We start from the raw sequence: 25,008 nt of genomic DNA, 5'->3' as shown, positions 1-25,008 counted from the left end.
TAATTTTAACCTAAAATGACTTTCTAAATTTTCAGACTTTCAAGTTTTCAGACAACAAAATCACAAGATGAAGCAAGAAGCTAGATTTTATGTCGATAATTCAAGTAATATACAAGAGATTCGACAAGATATTGATTGTAAAACCTAGATAATGATCAAGGCTACGGATATTTGTTGACAATGTATGTCCTGATATTTTGTATTTGAGTGAGCATCATTTGGTGCAGTCTGAAACCAATCACTACAACTCCATTTCTCATTTGAGTCTGGCAGCTGTTTATGCTAGGACAAATCATAAAAATGGTGGTGCTGCTATTTATGTTAACAAAAATTTGGATTACAAACCTATTGATGTAACACAATACTGTGTTGAATTTGAAATTGAATTGGCTTGTGTGGAACTCAGTGCTTTGTCCAGTATAGTGGTCTCTGTCTACCGTGCTCCAAGTGGAAACCTGGATAAATTCTTCGATTTGTTGGATGGATGCTTGGTGTTCTTGTCTAGGCTGGGCAGGCGGATGATACTGGGAGGAGACATGAACATACATCTGCAAGTTGAGGATGAAAAGTACTCCATATTCAAGTATCTTCTCCAGAGTCATGGTCTATTTATCACAAACCGTGAACCGACTCGTGGTAGCTCCTGCTTGGACACAATTGCAACATCCTTGAACACCTGGGAATATGAAGTGACTGTTGTTGATCCAGTTATTGCTGACCATGATGCAGTTGTGATGAACCTGCACCTGGGGCTGGTGAGTGATTCTGGAGCTGGGCAGCCTGATACTGGACCAATCACATATCGTACTATCAGGGCAGACCGACTGCCTCTCTTCAAGGCTGCTGTTGATGGTGTTGACTGAAGCAATGTTCTGAACTGTTATCAGCCAGAGAACGCATTTGGTGTTTTCTTTGAGTCTTTTATGGATGTGTTCAACAGTCATTTTCCTTTAAAAGCCAGAACTTCCAGGAAATTTGCAAGGAATCATGGAAAGTCTGTAAAGATTCTCAATGACAAATCCTGGTACACACCAAGGCTGGCACAAATCAGAAATTTGATTGTTGCTGTCCATGTGAGGATGGGGCTCATTGATGATGAGGGGGGCAGACTTCATCTCCGCAACCAGTACCTGAGAGCAAAGAGCATTTATCGAGCTGAGGTTGATGCTGCTAAAAGGGCGGCCAACATGTCAAAAATTGAATCTGCAGGAAACTCATGTAAAGCTGCCTGGGACCTCATAAACCAGATCTCCAAAGATTGTTCGAGACCTAAATGTAAAGCTACACCGGATGAATTCAACAGCTTTTTTATTGGTGAGGTGGAAAAGATAGTTGCTTCCATGAATGATGTGAGATATAATGCTCCTGGTTACAATAACAACCGAGTGAAGTTAGAACGGTGGAAGGAGGTCAGACCTGCGGATGTTGTTCGTGTTATTCGCGGCTTCAAGAACTCCCACAGTCCTGACGTCCATGGAGTTACAGTTGGTGTGCTGAAGTGTGTTGCGGATGGGATTGCTCTTCCCCTGTCTCATGTGCTCAATGTCTGTATGCGGCATGGCTGTTTTCCTGATGTCCTGAAGTTATCCCGCACGATTCCAGTCTTCAAAAAGGGTGACCCTGAGTCTATGAACAACTATAGACCTATATCAATCATTCCTGTATTGGGTAAGGTGTTTGAGGTCCTAATGAAGGAGCAACTTGTGTTCCACTTCGAGAGGAATAATCTTTTTTCTGATGCACAGCATGGCTTTAGAAGTGGAAGGTCTACGTTTACAGCTGTCTCAGAGATGATTGATTTTATTGTTAAAGCCTTTGAGGAGAGAGATCTTGTTCACCTGGTCCTTGCTGATCTGAGTAAGGCATTTGATTGCGTGCCTCATGGAATTCTTCTTGAGAAGCTTGCTGGGTATGGACTGGGTGGTGAGGTGCTTGTGACCCTCAGATCCTACTTGACTGGAAGGAAGCAGATCATATCCATTGGAGGTGCTCTCTCACAGCCTATGCAGGTGGATCATGGTGTGCCACAGGGATCGGTGATGGGCCCACTACTCTTCCTGGTCATGATCAATGATCTTGGGCTTCTTGGACCGGTGCTGATGTTTGCGGATGACACCACAATTTACTCTAGGGGGCGGACGGTTGAACAAGCTGGCTTGCAGGCTCAGCAAGTTTTTGATGATGCCAAGCAGTGGTTTGAGAGAAACAGACTCTGCTTGAATGAGGGGAAGACTCAGCAACTGGTTTGTGGACTTCGCAGCCTTGCTGACTCTGCCCATAAATCAGTGGTGAAACTCCTGGGATTTGTCATTGACTCAAAATTGACATGGGCTGGCCATATTGATGGAGTTTGCACCAGGCTGGCACGAGTAATCTACTTGCTGCGTAGACTCAGAGCCCTTCTCAGCAGGAACGATATGGTGATGGTATACTTTGCCCTTTTCCATTCCCATCTGCTATATGGACTTCTGCTGTGGGGGCATGCAGCGGGCTGCAAGAGTGTGCTGATGCTCCAGAAGAAAGCACTTCGAGTGATCACCTCAGCAGGGCATCGTGAGCACTGTAGGCCTATCTTCATTGACCTGGGCATCCTTACGGTCTTCAACCAGTACATACTGTTGAGTCTGTTGCATGTTAAGGACACCGAGGGCAGTCATGTGCTGAGGGCTGATCGTCATGTGCATGCTACAAGGAGGAGACTTGACATTGACATACCTCGCTGCAGAACCAACAAGAGAAAAGACTCCTTCCCAATATTTGCACTGCGCCTATACAATGACCTGCCTGCTGGTGTGAAGAACCTGCAGGGTATTGCTTTTAAAAACCGAGTTGAGATCTGGCCAAAGAGGAACCCATTCTACTCAGTCAATGAGTATTTTAATGCTCACAAGGACAATATAGTTTGACCTGTCATCTTACCATTCGACGCCATCTATCCAGTTCCCTGGTCATGGATGTAGAAGGAGGAATTAAGGAATTATATAAATGTTAAACATCGATTTCGGATAACAGATATCAGAGATAAATAATTTGAATCTTTTTCCGCGACGTGGGTCAAAGTCACCCCGGTATTTTACAAAGGCGACTTTCTAGAAGTATCTTAAGCCTAGGTGATGAAAAATGATACAATATAAGTAGAGTTATAATAAATGCGGTTATGTAGAGTTCTTTTTTATTATTGTATTAACTTAATAATAAGTTAATAGGAAAAATATCAAATAAAAGAATCATTGCTATAGATTCACAAAAAAGCTTGTAGTGCACCCAATAAAACACAGAAAGCGAGACAGGATAAGGGGCTAAGCTATCTGTGATAATAGGAAAACAGTTACCGTACAGGAAAACTTTATTTTCTATATGAAAACATAGCAAATCAAGTATGGGTGCCTCAGTAGCCTACCTAACTTTACTTATTGCAAATGATAATTAATTTCATTAGATTATTGGAACACATCAACTTATATTTTATAGCTTTTATAAAGTTTCTAGTTTTTAATGTTCCCGAAGACCTGGCATTACTGGCAAGGGCTGAAGAAGTTAAATCATAAAGAAGTAAATAAACCATTTCACAAAACTTAAGTAACTTACATCTAGTTTTAATAGGTTGATATTAAAAGAAAACTTACTTGGTAGGTTTTTGATATTTCATTAGCTTCATTAACTTGAGCCATTTGTTCTCCACAGAAAACTCAAAATATAGGTACGATATAGGCAGTAGTAGCCTAATGCTATTGTTATCTGAAAAATAGTTTCCAATTAGGCCTAGCATAAATTAAATAAATATAGGCTATGTGAATTATCATTAGAATAAAACTAAATAGTCAAAATAAGTTAAATCAATAAAATATAGTATGCTACTCTAGTTTTAAGTTTGATGTTTTTAATTAAAAACATTGAAAATATAAAGTTGTCTTTCTTATTGTATTACTTTATGTGATACCCATGATTATAAAATAAAGTGATAAACAATGAAACAATGTTGATCAACCAATCTCATTGATTCACAGTGAAACTTGCTTATTGTTTCTAAATGTATTAGCAAATACTGTACCTATGTAACTAAGTTAATGACCAACAACCTTGAAAAATAAACATTAATTGTTATCATGGATAAATAGCAACATAATATTTCAATAGGAAAATTCAAATCCTAAATAATGAAATACTTACCAACATATAAGTCAGTTTCTTTCTTGTTATAATAAAGATTTTTTTATTACACAGTTACACAGTCTCGCTAATAACAATCAATACTGTGAGTTCGATATATTTCCAATTCCACATACTTTCAATTCCACCAGCTGACAAGATATTTTGAGTTCCGCCGGCCTGCACGATATTCGGAGTTCCGCCTGTCAACATATTCGGAGTTCCATATATTTCCAATTCCGGCCAGCTGCAAGATATTTCGAGTTCCAGATATTCCCAATTCAGGCGACCCTTGCAAACGACTCTCGTCTGACGTCAGAACAGGTCCGGCCTAGGCGGCCTAAGAACGGTGAGAGCTAAGAAAGGTGATCAAAAAACAGCTGATCAAAAAACTTTTCATTATTTGTGTTCATTATTCAATAATTAAAACATTAATGATAATATCATCTTATTGTCATTTGAAAGAATAAAAAAGTATAAACTCAACCTCCCACACAATTGAACATCATCTTTTAGGTTATTTAGACAAATCAGAATGAAAAATAAAAATACTTGGACAATTTCCTTACTTGTTACTTGTTACTTACTTACTTGTTACTTGTTGTAGTCTTCTCCATGGTCGTTGACCTGGGAATCGTCAAATTTCTTCCCAATCAATGGGGATTCACGGTCGGTGATGCCGGTATGCATGGTCGTCTATGAACTCTGCCAATGCATAGTAGGGTCTAATGATCAAGTAGTTCTTCAGACTTCTAGTAAAGGCACCATAGTCCTGAATTGCCTTAAGCTCCTTGGGCAGAAGGTTGAAGAGTCGGGCCCCAGAGTAGGCCGGCGACCTGCTGAATTTTGTGAGCCGGTGCTGCTGGAGTTCAATGTCAGCTCCATTTCTTGTGTTGTGGGCATGTCTATTTCCCCTCAATTCTGGGCTACTCCTCACAGCCATGGTTGTTACTTCGTATATGTAGAGTGCGACAACTGTGAATATGTTATGCTGGATGAAGAGCGCCTTGCAGTGGTCCATCATATCTCTTCTTAGGATAGTTCTCAGGGCCCTTTTCTGCAATCGCAGAACTCTATCAATATTCGTCTGGGCTGCAGACCCCCAAGCCACAATGCCGTACTTTAAATGAGACGCAAATAGAGAATGGTAAGCCATGAATGCAGTTTTCTCCTCTGTGATATTTCGGATCCTTCGGATTACAAAGATGGCAGATGACAGTTTTTTGCAAAGCAGTTCAATGTGGTGCTGCCAGTTGAGGTGACCATCGATCAGTATGCCCAGGAATTTAGTATTTGTCTGTGCTAGTATGCCTATGTTTGTTTGGTCCTCAATGTTTCTATTTTTGGGGTGAAGCGAATGTGAACTGTTTTATCCTTATTTATGGTTAGATTTAGTTTTTTGCATATTTCGTTTGCTTCGTTGAGTGTTGTGTCCACCACTTCTTCGGTGTGTTCATGCTTTTTATATGGTATTAAGATAGTGGTGTCGTCTGCAAAGAGAATACAGTTCTTCCTATGGTCGATTTCTGTGGGGAAGTCATTTATATAGATCAGAAATAGTAGTGGCCCCAGTATTGACCCCTGAGGAACACCTTTATAGACCGTCCTTAGAGAGGATCTGTAGCTTATTATGCTGTTTTTCTTCTGATGGTTGATTTCAACATATTGCTTTCTATTCAGGAGATAGTCTTCCAGCCATTGTGGGGCTCTCCCTTTGATGTTCAATATCTTGAGCTTTCGTTTCAGCAGGCCAAGGTCAATGGTGTCAAATGCCTTCTGGAGGTCAATAAAAAGACCTGAAACAGTTTTACCCTCCTCCCAGTGTTTGCTGATGTTGTTACATAGTTCGGAGATCGCTGTAACCATTCCAAGGCCCCTCCTGAATCCGTGTTGGTGTGCTGAAAGTAGGCTGTTGTTTTCAAGATATGCAATAAGTTGGTCATATACAGCTCTTTCAATCAACTTTGATGTGATAGGCAAGTTAGCTATGGGCCGACAGTTCTTTGCATTCAACCTGTCACCTCCTTTGAATTTGGGGAAAATTTTTGAGATTTTCATGCTCTGCGGAAAAACAGCCTGGGAAATTGAAGCATTTACTATGTCAAGGAGTGGCAGCTTTAGTTCACGCTCACAATGTTGAATTATCTTGCCAGTGATATCGTCGTGTCCTGATGAGTTATTAGGTTTGAGATTTCTAAGGAGTTGCTCTAATTTGGCCATTGGAATGGTTTCGAATTTCTTGAGCTCCTGTTTATTATTTGCCAGGTGGATATGGTCAGAGGTATTTTCAGAAGCAGTCTCAGAGGGTGGCTGCGTGAAGGCAGAATTGAGGAGGTTGCTGGCATGATATGGATCAACTATCATTTTGTTAGTTTTCTTGAGTCTTAAGTTGTCCATTTTTCCCAACCCGCTTCTGTTTCTTTCCTCATTTATTATCCTCCAGAGTACTCTGGTTCTGTTATCAGCTAGTTGGATTTTTTTGTTAATGTAAGATTTTTTCTTTCTTTGGATGTCCTGTTCATAACTATTCCTGATATTCAGATTACCTAAGATTTGCTAGAGCTATAGTGTGGTCCACGACAGTATTCGATCAACTTTGGTTTTGCTATCCTTGTCTATCGTCGCTATCCTTGTCGGTGGTACTATCCTTTTCTAGGTCCACAACAATGCCAATTATGTTTTTGACAGTGTAGAAATATCAAATCAAATCAAATCAAATTGGCTTTTATTTTGCATATAACAAAATACAAGAAAAAAACTTATAACTCAATAACATAACATAATTTTACAAACAGTGTATACTTTAGGCAGAACAAATTCTAAAAATATTATGCATCACAACCACTTAGGCCAGAGCCTGTGTGTGGTACATGGAGTCTGTTAAAATAGCCAATACTATTTAAATATAGGCCTAATAGCCTATATTGTTACTTAAAATAAGCATTTTATACTTATAGAGAGAATATACTTTATACTAGAGAATATACTAGAGAATATACTTTATGAGAGAATATACTATAAGAGAGAATACTATACTTTAAGAGAGAAGAATATTACAAAAGTATTAGAAACTAGAACAATATAAAACTACAGTACAACACATATCAGTGGAACAAAGAAACCATATATTGTTGCACTACAATAAATAACACAGCATATACTAGGGTAAGCGTAAAATCTATTTATATAATTATCAAAACTGATCACGACTGACTGATTGACTCTCGCATTCATCAGCAAAAACCATAAAATTACCGTAATACTGTATTACTATAAACATCGTTTGCAATACAGCTTCCTTACAGATCGCAGATGCTCGCTATTCATTTTTATTTATTTTCATTGTTATTAACAAATTTAATATTTTGTTTTATTTTTTATTATTATTATTTTTATTATTATCATTACTATATGAGAAATTTTTCTTTTTTATGAAACGGAGCTGTGGGGCATGAGTTAATTAGTTATTGATAAATAGAATGAATTAGTTCTTCAATACCCTCCCTGCCAATCTCCTTCAACCAACCAGTAATAAGTTTTTTATAAATAAAAAGGGAATAATCCTCTACCCTTCTTAAGGAAGCCGGAATGTTTCGGAAAATGATGTGCGAAATGTAATGAGTGTTTGTAGTGGAGTGAGCCCCCACAAGTCTAGGTACTTCTATGCCCAAAGACTCCGCCGACCGAGTACTATAGTTGTGAGCAACTCTCATGAACATATCTGCTCTATATTTATGAATATACAACAGTAGGCTCTTGACATACAACTGGCGAATATCGAGAACGTTGAACTCGTCATATATGAGTGCAGTTGGGGTACGGACGGGTTTTTTTAAAGCAATTTTTATAATTAGTTTTTGAGTTATCAATAACGGAGATAGAATTGTTTTATAAGCACCCCCATAAGCTAAAATCCCAGCAACTATTAACGATTGGACATATGCAAAGTATACATTCCTAAGTTCATCTTTAGATAAAAACTGACGTAAGTTGAGAAAAATGTAAATGGATTTACGTATTTTATTTTTCAGATAGGCAATGTGAACTGACCAGTTAAGTTTTTCATCAATCATAATTCCCAAATACTTGTAAGAACTCACTCTCTCAATACAATCGCACTGACACTGATTGTTATCTGGATTCCCACAAGAATGTAACATTAACGTGTCAACAGAAGGCTCATGATTTTTCCGTAAAGAAATTTCCATGAATTTTGATTTTTTTATATTAAGTGTCAAAATATTATCATCAAACCACGCCTTCAAAAGGTGGAGGTCACGAGAAGCCTTTTGATACATTTCTTCCTTATTCACCCCGGTTACATGCAGAGCTGTATCATCAGCAAATAGGAACAGGTTACCGTCAAGTGGCAGTTTAGCTAAGTTGTTTATATAAATCAGGAATAAGAGAGGCCCCAAGGTGCTGCCCTGAACCACACCGTATTCAATGTTGTTAATTTTACTCTCAACACCCAACAGTTGGACGACCTGTTTTCTATCCGATAGATAACTCCTGAACCAATTGTAAGAGTTGTGACGAATACCTAACATTTCAAGTTTTTTTAATAGCTTTGATCTATCGACTGTATCGAAGGCTTTGGCCAGGTCCAGAAATATTATTAAATTATTAAGGTTTTTATTTATTGATTGGTCTACTTCTTGAGTTAATTTATACAGTGCATCAGATATGTTTTTGTCCTTCCTGAATCCAAATTGTCCATCTGCAAGAATGTTGTTAGCCTCAATGTAATTACTCAACTGAAATTTTATAATTCTTTCTAAAACTTTAGAGAAAATGCTTAAAATAGAAATAGGTCTGTAGTTACTTTCATGGGATCTATCACCATTTTTAAAAAGTGGAAAAACTCTGGCTATTTTAAAACTATCTGGATAAATACCCTGAGTAATGCTCAAATTATAAATGTGTTTAAGGGGTTTAATAAAGATTTTAATATGTTGTTTGAAAAATTGAGCAGATATATTGTCGAAGCCGGGAGCGGACATGCCTCTTATTTCGGAAGCAAATCTACAAATATCATCATCATTTACCGGATGCAAGATGAAGTTCGTGTCGAGTCTATAGAGATCATCATCAATAGCTGGAACACTATTGGAATGAACGGCCTTTGCCAAATTCTCCCCTACGTGCGAAAAATAGTCGTTGAATTCATCTGCAACTACTCTCGCTTTATGAAGTGGAGAATCAAAAATATAATTTTTTTTGAAATGATCTAATGGAAATCCTTCTTTTTTATTATTTCTTCCTGAAATTTCATTTATTACGCGCCAGAACTTTTTTGGGTCATTACCACTATCGTTTACTTGATCTCTATAATACTGGGCTTTGGTTTTTTTAAGTAAGTCATTTAATCTATTTCTATAGTTTTTAAAGTAATTAATTAATTCTAAATTAAAGGGTTGTCTCTTAGTAAGCCTATGTAAATTATCTCTCTCTCTAATTGACCTAACTAATCCATCCGTTATCCAGGGCTTTATTTTTCTAAAACGTGAGTTCACTTGTGTGACCGGCTTTTTTGACCTTTCAATGTTAAATTTTATAATAGAAAAAAAATTATCTGCTGAAGTATTAACATCTTGCTCGGCAATCACAGAGTCCCATGTTTCCTCTCTGAGAAAAGATTCTAAAGTTTCACTATGAATGTAAAATTTAGGTGATTCAGTTGTGGTTGTATCCATAGAATTTGAATTTATTTGCAAGGCTACTATGTAATGGTCTGTTATAGAAACTTTTGCAATTGCTGACTGAACTGAAGACACATCAATATTTTTTATAAATACATGATCAATCAGTGTACTGCTATTATTCTGTTCTCTTGTTGGTTTATCAATACAATTGATAAACCCATTTTCGTACAAAGCATCTAAATAACTGTCTGTTTGTAAGTCGTTATTTAATATATTAATATTAATGTCTCCTGCGATTATATTGGTTTTGCCCTTATTGGTTTCAATACAATAATTTCTAAGATGATCAGTGAATTCCTGTACATTAGAATCATGGGTTCGATAAATTGCTAATAAACAGTATTTCTTTTTATCATAGTGAAAGTCAATTTCTACAGCATTGACCCCACCGATATTCAAACTTCTCCCAACTGGCGATAACGATTTCTTGATAAAAACAAGCACTCCGTCGTTTCTGTTACGCTTATCTGCTGTCTGATAAGTTTCATAACCGTCAAGTTGCTTGATATCATCTATATTGAGCCAAGTCTCAGTCAACACAATAATGTCTATTTCAAAATCTAATGAGTTGAGTCCCACCAATAAATTGTCAATGTTTTCATTGTAGCTTCTTATATTTAAATGAATTATTTTCAAGCTTCTCTCTTTATTAAAAAATAAATTGAATGAATTAAATGTATCATACTCTCTACAAAATATTGTATTATAATTGTCTAATTCTATTTCATGTCTGTCCATAGACAGTAAAAAAAAATTCTAAAACAAAAAATAATAAAAAATCTCAGGGACCATCCGCCCGCTCAACCGCCACAAAAAAATACAAATTTCATGTAACATAATGTACGGAAAAAATTTGAACATGATAATATACATTGGAGGCAGAATAGATGGTTTTTTTTTGGTATTTGTGTAAATAAGAACCATAAATTATTAGACCAACACTAGGGTGTATCATAACTGATAATAAAGCAATATAGTCTAATTATGTTACCATAGATAATATATCAAAGTAGACTATTTGAATATCATATTACTTTTGATAATTCTCGAAAAATTATTCGAATAATTCAATATTATTAGCAATTACAAGCAGCATTATAAGGATTAAATCAACATCCGTTAATATCAATATTAATTGACATCAATCAATATTAATTGTAAAGGGTACCGTACTACAAATAATCATAATACTTTAGCCAATCATTCGAATTGAATATCGCATCATTATTTTCCAACAATGTAATTATTCAATTTAATTATTAATTCGAATTGAATACATTACTTTCTGATAACAAAATTATTCGAATTGAATCCTATTACTTTTTAATAATGCAATTATTCGAAACAAATATTTAACCTCACTATAACTACCCAAGTTACAGGAAATTAGTTAAGTTTTTCTTTTTTAGCTGCGTAGAAATAAAACAAGATAAAAACTAAAACAAAAACAAGATAAATTAACAAAAAAGCACAATGCTAGAAAAGAAAGTAGACTCGACTGTTATCACTATACAGAGAAGATACCAGTTGAAGTAAAATAAATATTTAAATCAAGTCAGCTAATCAAGCCCGGAGCTACATGTAACAATTACAGTAAATATACTAATAAGATTCTACAGTAAATTAAATTCTAATGAAATCACTTTGTGATCCAAAAGGCCTATACTGAATTCAAATATTTCCAGATTATTTTTCAAATATTTCCAGATTATTTTTCAAATAATTTAGAGAATAATACATAATTCACTCCAAAAAAGACACATTATATTATCCTACTCCTCACTCAAAGCAAGATAAAAAATAATAATGAAAAAATAAAAATTGAACCTACCTAACCATTGTTTTCAACGCGGATAACGCAGATAAATTAAATTAAAATAATGACTGGTTAAGAATGTTGAGTAATCTGATAATTATATTTTTGTTTTTTATGCTGGAATAATGGAAATAAAACAAGCAAATAGATTGATTAATTATTACTCTAACGATAATCCTATAAAATGTATAGAATTAATATTGAATTCATTCAATAAATACCGCAAAAAAATAATCAACAGAAATTAAAACCATCTAAATGACCCAAGGAAATGAATTAGAAAAATTGTACCTGGCTTATCCATGACTTATTTTACAAAAATTTTTTCCACATTACCGGCCACTTTTTCAACAGTTTTCACGTGAACTGTTAGCTACTGCCTCATGAATGTCATCTGGAACCCATACTCTGATAGGACTGTCGTTGGTATGCACCTTCACCCACACTCTTCCGTTCCTTAGCCACGCACTATCGATTTTTTTATCTTTCACCAATCTTTTTCCTACGATAGAATGTACTTGTTCTGAGGTGTTAAGTGTTCGTTGATGAAAACATTTCCATCCGGTAGGGCAGCGTCCACCTTCTTCGCCGTTAATCGGTGCTTTCTTCCAGCAGACAACCACGAATCCCGTGTAGATCTCGATAAGAAACAAGCTATTATGGAGGGGTGTTTAGCGTTCTTTGTCACAGGAATTCGATGTGCTATAGATATATCTGTCCCGGAGTATGTCACTTGTAATGCTTTAGCAACACACTCCATAATCCTGTATACATCTTCGTTGTTTGTTACGGGGATGCCAGCAACTTCAATGTTGTTAATCCGGGAGTATTGTTGTAAGTCTCTGAGGTCTTGTTTTGTATAGTATAGTTCTCTTGAAAGCTTATCATTCAACTGCTTCAAACCCTCGCACTCACCCCTTAGATTCTCAGTTTCCAATTTGACTAGATTCACTGAACTCTGCAATTCGTTTAAAATAGTAGTGTTCTTAATGACGGCACTTTCCAGGCTTGTTATCTTATTGAAATTAGCGTCGAGTTTAGAGTTCATTTGAGTAGAAAGCGAGTTAATGGCCTGGAGAACTGAATCCTGGTCAGCGGAAGATACAGTCACAGTTGTATTATTGCAATCGTCACAATGCCACGTATCTTTTTTTGCGCCAAGTCCTGCTAACTTTCCTTTTGTTCGGATACGCGTACATTCAACATGAAAAATGCTATCACACTTGGTACACTTGATGACATCAGCAGCGTTAGGAGTGGCAGCCGAGTTACATTTGAGGCACGACATTATATTATAACTTTGAATATAATTCCGTAAAATAGCAAATTCAATAAACAGTTCAAGTCAACTTGTACTACGAGAAACAGAATATAACAGGCAGCCGAGCGGGCCCACCGTTCACTATCGGAGCGTACTGATAATCACAACCTTTCGCATCGGCATCTAAAACCAGACTCAATTATTATAATTAATTAATGTATATTAATTAATATAATTAATTAATGCGGAGAATCAGCATCACTATTCTTCTATCTTTATCCACTACCATTATAACATGGACCTCACTATTAATATCACCTTCCATTTCTGCTTTTGGAAGTGCTTAGTAAACAACTATTCTCATATATATATATATATATAATATATATATATATATATATATATAATATATATATATATATATATATATATAGTATATATAGTTTATTTTTTGTGTGTGGCGAAAAATAGCGTTTGCACCATGGGCAAAAATGTTTTACCGGCTCTCAATCTTTTCTAGTCCTCGGCCTACGGCCTCGAACTTGAAAACCAATTTCGAGCCAGAAAAATCTCATTTTCTGCTCTAGGTGCGAAATATACTATTTCCATCCGATGCTAACGTCACGATATGGTGATTTGGCAGTAGTTTTTGGCTTCATCAACTTTCTGTATGAATATACAATTGGCCGTGTCTTTTCTATAACTGGTCTAAGCTTCTACTCTACTTGTCTCCACTGAACTCTATACTAACGATAGTATAGGTTAGTATATAGGTTATATAGGTTAGTATAGAGTTCACTGCTTGTCTCTAGTGTCTTTATGTTTGTGTCTTGTGCTGTTGTGTGTGAGTTTTGAGCTGTGAACTTGTGGTTGTCATTCGTAAGTGATCTCATATATGCGAGTATTCCAACTTCACGTTAATTTTGTCTATTATATTAAATTACCAACACATATCAAATAATATAAACATATTTTCATTTGAAAACGAACATCAAATTCCCCACAACTCTTCGTTTCATCTTAAAACCTAGTTGAATAGAACCTTTTAGGTTATGCTCATACACTAGAAATATTGAAATCTCTCAGTATTGAGGCATTCCCCTCTAGAGATCCTTGGTTCAATTTGGTTTTAAAGGTGAAAAGAAAGGTTAAGACGGTTGAGTTCAGGCTTTTGAATAACAATATGTTGATATAATTCAAAATATTCAGATAATTTCATAGCCTATATAAATACAAACTACATAAAGTTGAAATACTCCCACATTATGAATTTAATATTTAAACTCTGTCACAGACAGCATCGTAATGTGCATGCGTAAGTAACGGTTTTCCCCCGTTCCATTCATTCAGTTGAACAGTTCTTTGAGAATGATCTTAACGAGAGAGAAAACGCAAATAGACCAAACATAACCAGCTTGAACAACATAACGGTTTAAAGCAGCTTCTCTTTGTCTCAGATATACAGAGTAACGGCCAGCAACGGTCACAGTTATCACATAGTTATTCAGAAGTATTCTTTGAGTATCTATAGTGAGGTCCACGTTATAATGGCAGGGTGTGATTTGCAATGGTGTTGCTTTTTTTTATATCCTTGTGTATCATTCAACAAAGCAGATGGCGCTATCTCTTTCACGCATTGCAAGGTTGCCACATCGTTTATCAGCAATGTACAAATTCAACTAATTGACAAAATAGGGTTAAGGGTTAGGTTTTATTTAGGTTATATCTAATAATGTTCTATAAGGATAGGTTGGGTTTCTGCTTTGAAATTGCAATATGCTAGAAGGGGCTAGGGTCCAGGTAGAGTTATGTTTTTTGTTGTTTCGAAGGTTTCATTTAGGTTATATTTAATAATGTTTCATAAAGATAGGTTAGGTTTTTGCTTTGAAATTGAAATATGCTAGAAGGGGCTAGGGTCCAGGTAAAGTTATGTTTTTTGTTGTTTCAAAGGTGAAAGGATAGGTTAGAGGGTTAGGAGTTTGCTTTTAAATCTAAAGTATTGAATGTGAAGGGGTTAGGTGTAAGGTTTTTTCAAGTTATATTTAATAATGTTTCATGAGGCTAGGTTAGGTTTTTGCTTCAAAATTGCAATATGCTAGAAGGGGCTAGGGTGTAGGTAGAGTTATGTTTTTTGTTGTTTCAGAGGGGAAAGGATAGGTTAGGGTGTTAGGAGTTTGTTTCAAAATCCAAAGTATTGAATGTGAAAGGGTTAGGGGTTGGGTTTTTTCAAGTTATATTCAATAATGTTTCATGAGGATAGGTTAGGTTTTTGCTTCAAAATTGCAATATGCTAGAAAGGGCTAGGGTATAGGTAGAATTATGGTTTTTGATATTTCAACGGTGAAAAATAGGTTGGGGGTTAGGATTTTGCTTTGAAATTGCAATATGCTGGAAGGGATTACAGGTTTTTGCCAAGATTTATGTTTATTAATGTTTCAAATATAACAAAGGAGGTTAGGGGGTTAGGTTTTAGCTTTGAAATGACAATAATGCTGACTTAGTTGTTGTGTTTTTTAAATTAGTTTAATAACAACCGTTATATTTTATTAATTATATTATTGAAAAGTACTCTTCCTTCTATTAAATGAAATGATGATAGTATGTTGAATATTATATAGAATTTAATGATAAATCATAATTGGATAATAACATCATCATCAAAAAGGAATGACGGCTCCAGTTACGGTGCTCGGTAACCATCATCACAAAGAACGTTACATTCAAAGAACTGACCAAATGGAACGGGGAAAAACCGTTACTAACGCATGCGCGATACGGTGCTGTCTGAGACCGAGAGTGGTTTGTCGGTTTAAAACTTCTACCATGGCCTACTCAACTCATGGCCAGTACATACAGCCGATCAGCTGTTCAAAAGCGTACACTTCAACCCGTGTTTACATTGAAATCCCTATGTCGAATGGAATTTTTCATGAATAAAAGTTAATAATTCAACTGATAACTACTTTTTCGAATAAAGGGTTGTTATTTTATTTTACCAATACAATTTTTATCTCTCATCATGAATTTCAAGGGTAGTTATCATTGAGTTCTCTTAATATTCTTAGTTATTGGTTAACCAATTTGTAGGTTACCCATGTTTTAAATTAGCTTTTTCAAATTCAAACACGTATTTCAATTATTGTAAAAAATATAGTAATATAGTGTAAAGTTGAGTTGCTTGAGCTTTGAATTAGGCCTACCTATTGTTTTTTTCAATTTTGATTACAGTATTGCTCAATTTCTACGAGAGGAATTACAACCACGGCTTTTGTAGTATGCTAATATTTATAGCTTTATTAGATTTAAGGAATTTTTAGATTAAACATAATTTTTTTGAAAAGGTAAATTGGTAGGCTATCACTCATTTTATTATATAAGTCACTATTGGAATAAGAATTCTTATCAAATCATAACAAGAATGGCTTGAAATAGAAAAATTTTGCAGTGTAGGTTATCTTTAGTATTAAAACAGAACATACATTACGGTATCTCTAACAATATTATTATAAACGAATATATGTGATCAATGATAATACTGCTAGCTTACTCAGTAAAGGATTTCAATATTCAGCCTGATCCAGTAACTTACATGAATCATTTTTATCTAATCTGTTTCTACTCTTAACAAAGTGAGTTTGACACAATTTGAAAATTTGACGATTCCCCGATCCAGGACCGTGAGGAATACAGTACATCTTACTCATCGGAAGTAAGTACTGTACCGGTAAGTAAGTAAAGTGTTCTTTATGGGTTATGGCTGATTGATACAGTGTAAATAATAATTTATTGCAGAGTGAGATATCAGAGTTTTTATATTTATATCATATGTAAGACCATGTCATATCATGAAAAATCTATGCATATTCTTCAATAGTGCTAATGAACCAATGATATGTCTATTGACGCTCTGGTAGGATACTACTTGGAAGATTTATTCTTGGTCACAACAGTAATAATATGAATAATATCCTGATACATGAGAATAATTGTATGATCACATTGAATGGATATGTGCAAATTTACGTAGAATCATGCATGACCCAGAAAACAAAATTTGAAAAGTGCTATTGAAACACGTTGTTTACACTGAACGCAACCAAGCACGCTTTCAGTGTGAGCTAGTGTTCCTTTTGCTCTTTTCAGATATTGTACGTTTCTTGTCTGCACGCTTGGTTATGCATAATTAAGCGCGCTCTTGCACAAATTATATTAATATTCATGATGGTCTCTTCTAACATGCAAAGGCTAGAGTCCCCCAGCTGAGTTAAGATTATCTGCTAAATGGCAGGGGAATCATAGCGCAATTAATAACCCAATTCAGTGTTGCTATAAATTTGTCATTTCATTCATTGAACTGTTATTTCATATGCTAAAAATGTGTATAAAATTTGAACATTTTCTGCTCATTTGGTTTTGAAAATCCTGATAAAACACAGATAAACACTGGAAACGCCAATTTCTAGCACACCTTCTTAGCCCTTTCAATAGCCTACATAACTAATACACCTCAAGTTACCTGAAATTTTGTACCAAACGTAAGAATTTTCTCTTGAAAGCTAAGAAAACGCTGGTAAGAGCAGAAAAATCGCCTATTCTGGGCGATATAGAAGTCAATAAGGTTTAGTTATTTTAAATTTCTAGACCCTATAACTGAACAACATTAACAACATTTTTCTGTCAATTCTTAAAAAAGCGCATACCGTATTGGTCGTCTTTGAAATTTTTTTCAATTACGGTCTCAGTCACTACACCTCCGAGTTTACGGAGGTAGTGTCTTAGTGCGCCACTAGAAGGTTGAACATTAACTATATTTCATTTTGATAACTTTAAAGGGAAAAAACACTCACATTCTTTTGGTGTGGCGACGACCGTTTCGAGTTTCTGTTTGGCTTGAGAATGTACAACACCAGCACTAAACGGTCGTCGTTACACCAAAAGAATGTGCTTTTTCAGTTTAAAGTTACATGAATACTTTAGCTACAAAAGCCATAGTTTCAAAATAAAATTATTTTTCAAAATCGATTTGAGCTAGACTATATAGCTGTATGATAACATAAAATAATGATGAAGAGTAGAGTGATGTTATTCTTTACTGTACCAGGTTCCAGGTAAGACAAACAAATTTGATTAAAAATCAAACTTTTAAAAATAAACAGGTCCAATTTATTATTCAATAAATAATGAATTTTTTGCCTTTTTATTATGTTATGATATGGTTAGCTTTTCAGGATTATCAATAATTATTCATTCCCTTAACCAGTAGCCTAACTTTTTGTAAAACCAACAAACATTGCTACTGGAAGATATGCAGTAGCCCTGCAAATTACATGTATTCTTATAATGCATTTTAAATTGCATGTAAATATTCGTATAATGCATTTGACATTAAACATTTATTTTGTGTTAGAATTTTTACTAAATGGCGTCTGTAAAAATGATTGTTATCTATCTAGATCTTTATAGACTCACAAGTTTTTAATGCACTTCTATTGCTTCTATTGTGCATACTTGTCTACATATTATAGACACTTTACAAATATTACTATATTATAATATAATATGCTTTTATTACCGTTATAATAACAGTGGAGAGAGAGATAGAAGAACAGAGTTACCAGAGTGGACAGATTCTCTGTCCACTGTCTTCTATAAAGGATATCTGATGTAATATTAACTGTTCATTCTTGTTTGAAATAACTAATTATGTTTTATTCCTCATGAAAAAAAATAATGATTGCAGGAGGTTTGTGGCATAAGGTCCTAATCCATCCTGAATGGAGCAAGTCCCTAGCTTAAACTCTTAACTTTTTTACAATTTTAGTTTTTTTTCTTCCCATTCATATCCAACACTTTCTTATTTTTAGAAAACATGCAGTCTGTAATCTACCCCCATGTCAGTGTAGAGAGGCCTGTTCATGAAGACACAACGTCCTTCGACGGTGAGTAATGCGTTACTAGTTTTGATCATTGGTCTTAGAGATGAACAATTATTATTTGAAAATATCTAGAATCCATTAAACAAGTCTCATCCCCAAACAAGAACATTCAAACTTGTTTCACTTGCCTGCCAATTTGAAACTGTCAGATTATATTACTCTTATGCCCAGTTTCTAGGCCATTTATTAAATCTAATGAACAATTGTATCTTGGACACCACTTATTAAATCTAACTCGACCATTAAACCTATAAATTGTTTTGTCAATGATTATGTTTAAGAGGGTGTATGATTTTAAATTGAGTTGGTAATTGACTAAGAACTAAATTTCAAATCAAACATCTCTCAACTTATGATGCAAAATTCCCTGAAATTCAAGATTAGAAACATTTATTTCCAGGGAGTTGATTCCCAAAATTCATAAATGCCCGGGAGTTTATGATTATTTTGTATAAGAAACGTAAACAACGCCTTTTTAATTAAACTTAGTGATAATCATATAAACAGCTATAAACAAGTTATATTTAAATGATTAGAATAAATAACTTTGAGACTATAATATTAAGTTCAAAGAATTCAGTAATTCGAATTCGTTTATTTATCACTTCTTGATGAGTGTGAGGAGGAATAAGCATTCATTTTCTAATCATTTAAGGCTCCGCGCCACGCTTTTGGAAACTTATTATTGGTTCCATTTCGAAGGTACTTTGATTTGAATTCTATCAAGATACTTAAATAGATGGTATTTCCAAGGAAAAAATATTTTCATCATTTTTCATTTTGATATATTAGGCGCTTTAAAAGCGCATAAAGTTCAAATATTGGGGAAGATCCATCCTCAAAATTGTATGAATTTATTTGCTATCATTTATGTAATGGATCTGCCCCAAGATTTGAACTTTTGGCGCTTTCAAAGCGCCCAATATATCAAAAAGTATAAATGATAAAAGTGTTTTCTTGATATTAGTCAAATCTAAATAAATTGATAGTATACAATTCGTAATACTTTGATAATTTACCAGTAAAAAGAATCAAAAAGCGTGGTGCACATCCTTGATTATTGTATACGGTACCACCATTATGATGCTACTTTCATTTTATGTCTTGTAAATTAAATCTGTTATACTCATATTCCTAACAGTCAAGTAAGCTTAGTCAACAAAATATTGGGTTTACTTCGTCTTGAATTGCTCAAGAAGTTGAATTTTGGGTTTACTTCGTCTTGTATCGCTCAAGAAATTTAATTATGATAAATCATCTATTACTTTGCAAAGAAGCTCACAATAATTTTCACCCAAAAATAAAATAATAAAGAACATACTAGAATGTTTGCTCCTTCAAAATTTCATTAGTATATGAATATTTCATTTTTTGTGATAATAATGTGTAATATTCTTTCTACGAAGGCTTGGTTTTGAAGCATCTAAATTTGAAAATATTTAAGGGCTGAAAATTTTGTGAAGTGAAGAACTACAAGACTTGACATATTTCGGACTATGTTTAACTTTAGCTAAATTTGGGAGAGGAACAGCACAGGGTTACCTTATTTTTCCTCTCCTTATCATTTTGATGATATGCTTATTATGATAAAGAATAAAGAAGGGGACGCTTTACTTTAATTGAATCAGTAAAATCGATAGTATTTAATTAATACTATCTAAGTAACCCAACTTAATTCATCGATATAGGTGATCAATGGTTCACTCAAAGTAAAGTCTAGCCAAATTATATAAAAATTGATGTAATTTGTGAGCTATTTACACTGTTTTTTTGAATGGATGATTTATTGATTATGATTGTCAAATGTGATTGAAATTGATAGGTTAAATATAAATTATTTTAATGCAATTTATTACCATGGTTTCTTGGGCAGAGAAATATTACCCAATCATAAGTTCCTTCCCAATGGGAATATTCCCGACTTACATTACTACCCCCAAAAATAGCACTGGAAATCTCCCCGTCTACCCACTACACCATGTTTCTACCTCACTTTGTTCAAGCAAATCAGTCTTAGCGCAAAACGCCTATAATATAGTCCAATACAAACAGAAGAGATGTAGCACCAAGTCCATTCTGTTTCCATTGGACCATATTTCTATAATTATAGAGGTGTGAGAATCCTCTATGCCACTTTGGTGTGAATTGGGTCTTATGCTTAGTGAACTGTAAGTAGAAGTATATTACAAAATATTTATTCTACCACTCCTACCTATCACTAGAACTTGAAAATTTTAAATATTATTTTTAAATTTCATCAACTTATTTTTTATCATTCGATCAATCAATAATTCGTTTGTTTTTTTCTCTTTCAGATACCAAAACATATTACACAGTGTATATAGATGGACGGATAGAAAGCGTGAAAATCAAAAGCCATCATGTGTGTTACCCAGTTTCCATTCTGCATCAAACAATAGGAACCAAGCATCCAACATCATAACTTTATTATTATACTAGTCCAGGCAATGAATGCTCAAAAGAGGGTATAGAGAGAAAAGTTCGGAAGACTATATTTGACCCCGCAATTTTGTTTTGGGTATTAAGGAGGTAAAAATATAAAAAATCCTCACCCCTACCCCTTGTGCTAAGGGGGTGGGGTGGTTCAAAGGTACCATTTTTTGGTTTCTCGCATATAACTCGAAAACTATGTATCTTACGGACATAACTGTTAAATACAAAGGTAAAGCTTATATAATTTCCTACAATATTCATCTCACAACTGTTCTTGTTTTCGAGATATCCGCTCTTAAATGTGTGACATTTTTGAAAAAAACACGTTCGCCTCCAATTTTTCTCTATTTCTACTCTTTTAAAAATTGATAGGAAAAATCAACGCAGATTATGATCTCATAGAGCAATAAATTCTATTCAATTTTATGTATAATTTATCACTTTTACGCACTTCCCTACAACTGTTGCAATAGCTTTAGTGTTGAGTGAGAGGGGATGAGGGTGGTTCGAAAGTTGAATTTTTCAGCTTTTTGCTTCCGCGCTCATATCTTGAGAACAATGCGTTCAACCGACATAACTAACTATTAAAAAATTAAGTTTGATAAATTCTCTACACTTTTTGATCAGTGGAATTGTGATATTTCCAACAGTTCCCGAGATATTCGCTCTTGAAGGTGTGCAATTGTCGAAATAACAGGATTTTATGCAATTTTTTGTTCTTTCAGGGCTTATAACTCTCCAACAATGCATCGTAAAAATCAATGCTTATTGTAGGTTTGTAGAGCATTAAATTCTCTTTAAAATAGTGTATTATTTCACTATTCAAAGTTTATGTTTCATTGTTTATAGCAACTTTAATGTAGGGGATGAAATTTCCAATGCTGCAACAATTGTTCATTTGGCAATGAAATATGAAGCGGGTGTCTGTGACGTTGCAGCTTAATTTTGACTAGTTAGTAGATTAACATAGCAAAAGTGCACATCTTTATCCCCTCTGTTGAAGGTTTGGAACCACTGAGTTGACACTAGTTGTTATATTGAAAATGTTGCTACATTGCACTATCATTTTTGATCATTTGTTACATCACACAACTATTATATGAATACTTTGTATTGTTGTAACCAACTTGAATTAATAGACAATTCCTTTTTTACTGCTTATTCAAATTTACTATTTGTTATTTTTGATTTTCATTAAACGTCCTTTTTCCTACTTAGTGCAGTCATCATAACTTTTAAGGCCATTTGTAAAGTGCCACTTATAATAAATGCAATCATTTGTTATTGTTACATTGTCTTACAATTTCTTGGCGTCTACCTTGCTACCAGGTATTTAGTAGTTATACTCTTATAAGTTTTATGGTGAGTTTGGGTTAAGGTATTGATGAACAACATCAGCCATCTTTTAAATTATATTTATTATTTAACAGACATTTCATTCAACTTAGTATACAGTCCACTTGAAGTCCCTCATACCAAACACATCAGATACTTAGTTTTCGAGTTATATGTGAGAAACCAAAAAATGTTACCTTTGAACCACCCCCACCCCCTTACTTAGCACAAGGGGTTTGGGGGGGGGAATTTTGATATGTTTACCCCCTTATTACCCTAAACAGAACTGCGAGGTCAAAAATAATTTTTGTTTCCTAACCTTTCCTTGACTGCACTATATTATATCATCTAGTTAATTTTGATATCACATTAATTAAAAAGCTTCCCTCATAGTATAATTTTTCAATATTTTACTAATTGTATAATACACAAGAAATCAATATATTGCCGAGGTTGTCAAAGATGTGAATTTTCAATGTTCTTTGATGTAAATATTATTGCAAAAAACTAATATCATGGTTAGCTATGCATAAAGAGGCATGGTAGCATGATGGTCATTCTTTACTGAATCGAAATAAGCTGTTATAATTTTTTCTATTATTCATTTGGTTTTCAATAAACTAGTTATGATCTGATGCCTCATTACTAAATGCAAAATTCATGTCGGTTATGTAGCTTTTCTGCAATAAACTAGAATTACTCAATAATTAAGTTGTTTAATTTGCTGTTAAAGTTAGGCCACATTCACACCAGAGTTGTCTACTAACTGAGTTCTCAACAAATTGAGGCAGTTTCTGGAAATCCTTGTTTTAAACAAAAAGTTTAGTTTCCCAACCAATATGAGAAACACTGAAAAAGTTGTGAACAAAGTCTTCTACCTCTACAAGTCCTCGCAAACTATACAATCGCTATTAGACCAATTCTTTGGCAACAAGTTCTCTATTTTGTTGCTCTACAAAAGAACAGTAACTTTATGTAGAAAACTATTTGTGGACAAATTTTTTTGTTGACAACTTTGGTTTAAATGCAGCAGCTTCAGCATTTATCCTTATCCATAAAATTATATTGTTGTACTTGAGTATACTCTTCATTTTTAATTACCCTATGTCGCACCTGGCTATTCCATTGGCTGCGAGCGAAATAGTAACAACTATCAACAGTATATAGCTGGCTAGTAGAATTCCACTAGCTTCAAAAGTTTGAACATGTCAACAATTCATTCGGGCTACTGAGACAAATGCGCAGGTACCAAAAAATAAATTTGTAATGGAATAAAAAAAGGTAGGTACGGTAATGAAAAATTGAGTGTCACTGTTTTGATAGAAGCTATAAAAGCATTGTTTTAATTGTCAGGTGTGACACAAGGCTTGCTATAATAATTCTAATCTGAAACAAATAATAGCTATAATACTTTGAAGTCATTTTAAAAAATAAGCATTTTCGACAGAATAGGCAATGTCGTTATTTTTAGTCACTTTGGGTATGCCTAAGCCTGTATTTCTAATTTTATTTTTTGCAAAATCTCAAATTTATTTTTTCTTCATTCATATGCAATATATAATCTTCAATTCCATAATGATATATTACATTAATTCCAATAAGTTAACATATTATTATTATATTAAATTGATGGTTAGCTGTCACAGGAGAATAGAAAGGCTATTATATCTATGAACTCAGTCATAGCCACCTCTAATACATGTATTAGAGGTGGCTATGACTCAGTACGGTAACAAATAATAATTATTAGTCTATTGATGAATAAAGATTTTACAAAATAAGAATACCTATGAAAGTTAATGGTAGGCCAACTATTACTTGATTTCTATATTCAGGCATTAATATCAATTATGAAAATTCATTATTCGAATCATCATTAAACTATTTTTCTTGACGAATAAAATATGATTGATTATTTTAAACAAGTCACCAGGATCTTGGATTCAAATATGAATTACAATACAATACCGTAGGACTATATATTAGGTATTTTCAATAAGAAATTTAGATCTCTCAACATTCATGGGAAGTTGAAGGACAGTGATGGTTTTTCTTCTTGAGATATACCATTGGACATTCAATAAATAAATATATCCATCAACAAGCTCTCAGACAAAATAACGTTTTTGTTGAACTAAATAGAGTTTCTAATTGAAGCTTCAAAAATTGTATTCAGTCTCAAGAAAGTTCTCATTCTTCTACGTTAGGGCCAGATTATATTCAATTTATTACAAGAACAATATTAAGCATTTCTTTTACCAATCCAAGAGTTTCCTGCTTCGCCGACTCCAAAAACGCTTAATATGGTCTGGCCCTTGTAGTGTTGATAAATAACCGGCAACATTAGACTTG

General features: G+C 34.2%; 1 protein-coding gene and 1 long non-coding RNA gene across 2 annotated transcripts; one reads left to right on the top strand and one right to left on the bottom strand.

Annotated features, from left to right (window-relative positions):
- Positions 1-4,429: 4,429 nt before the first annotated feature.
- Positions 4,430-13,101, bottom strand: LOC120354435. Its single transcript, XM_039441604.1, has 2 exons — positions 11,962-13,101; positions 4,430-4,505 (listed from the first exon to the last, which is right to left on the bottom strand). The coding sequence occupies exon 1, from the start codon at positions 12,956-12,958 to the stop codon at positions 12,173-12,175; it is 786 nt and encodes a 261-aa protein (XP_039297538.1). The 5' UTR covers positions 12,959-13,101; the 3' UTR covers positions 4,430-4,505; positions 11,962-12,172.
- Positions 13,102-17,890: 4,789 nt separating this feature from the next.
- On the top strand, positions 17,891-23,734 carry LOC111049317. Its single transcript, XR_005573028.1, has 3 exons — positions 17,891-18,039; positions 18,796-18,870; positions 21,183-23,734. It is a non-coding gene; the product is annotated as an uncharacterized LOC111049317 (long non-coding RNA).
- The last annotated feature ends 1,274 nt before the right edge of the window (positions 23,735-25,008 follow it).

This window comes from Nilaparvata lugens, chromosome X (genome assembly GCF_014356525.2).
Source record: "Nilaparvata lugens isolate BPH chromosome X, ASM1435652v1, whole genome shotgun sequence".
Classification (NCBI taxonomy): Eukaryota; Metazoa; Arthropoda; class Insecta; order Hemiptera; family Delphacidae; genus Nilaparvata; species Nilaparvata lugens.
This window is presented reverse-complemented; position numbering and strand designations above follow the sequence as displayed.

What these genes read in the sequence shown, in the direction of transcription:
- LOC120354435 (XM_039441604.1), bottom strand. Translation starts at nt 12,958, where the DNA reads ATGTCGTGCCTCAAATGTAACTCGGCTGCCACTCCTAACGCTGCTGAT.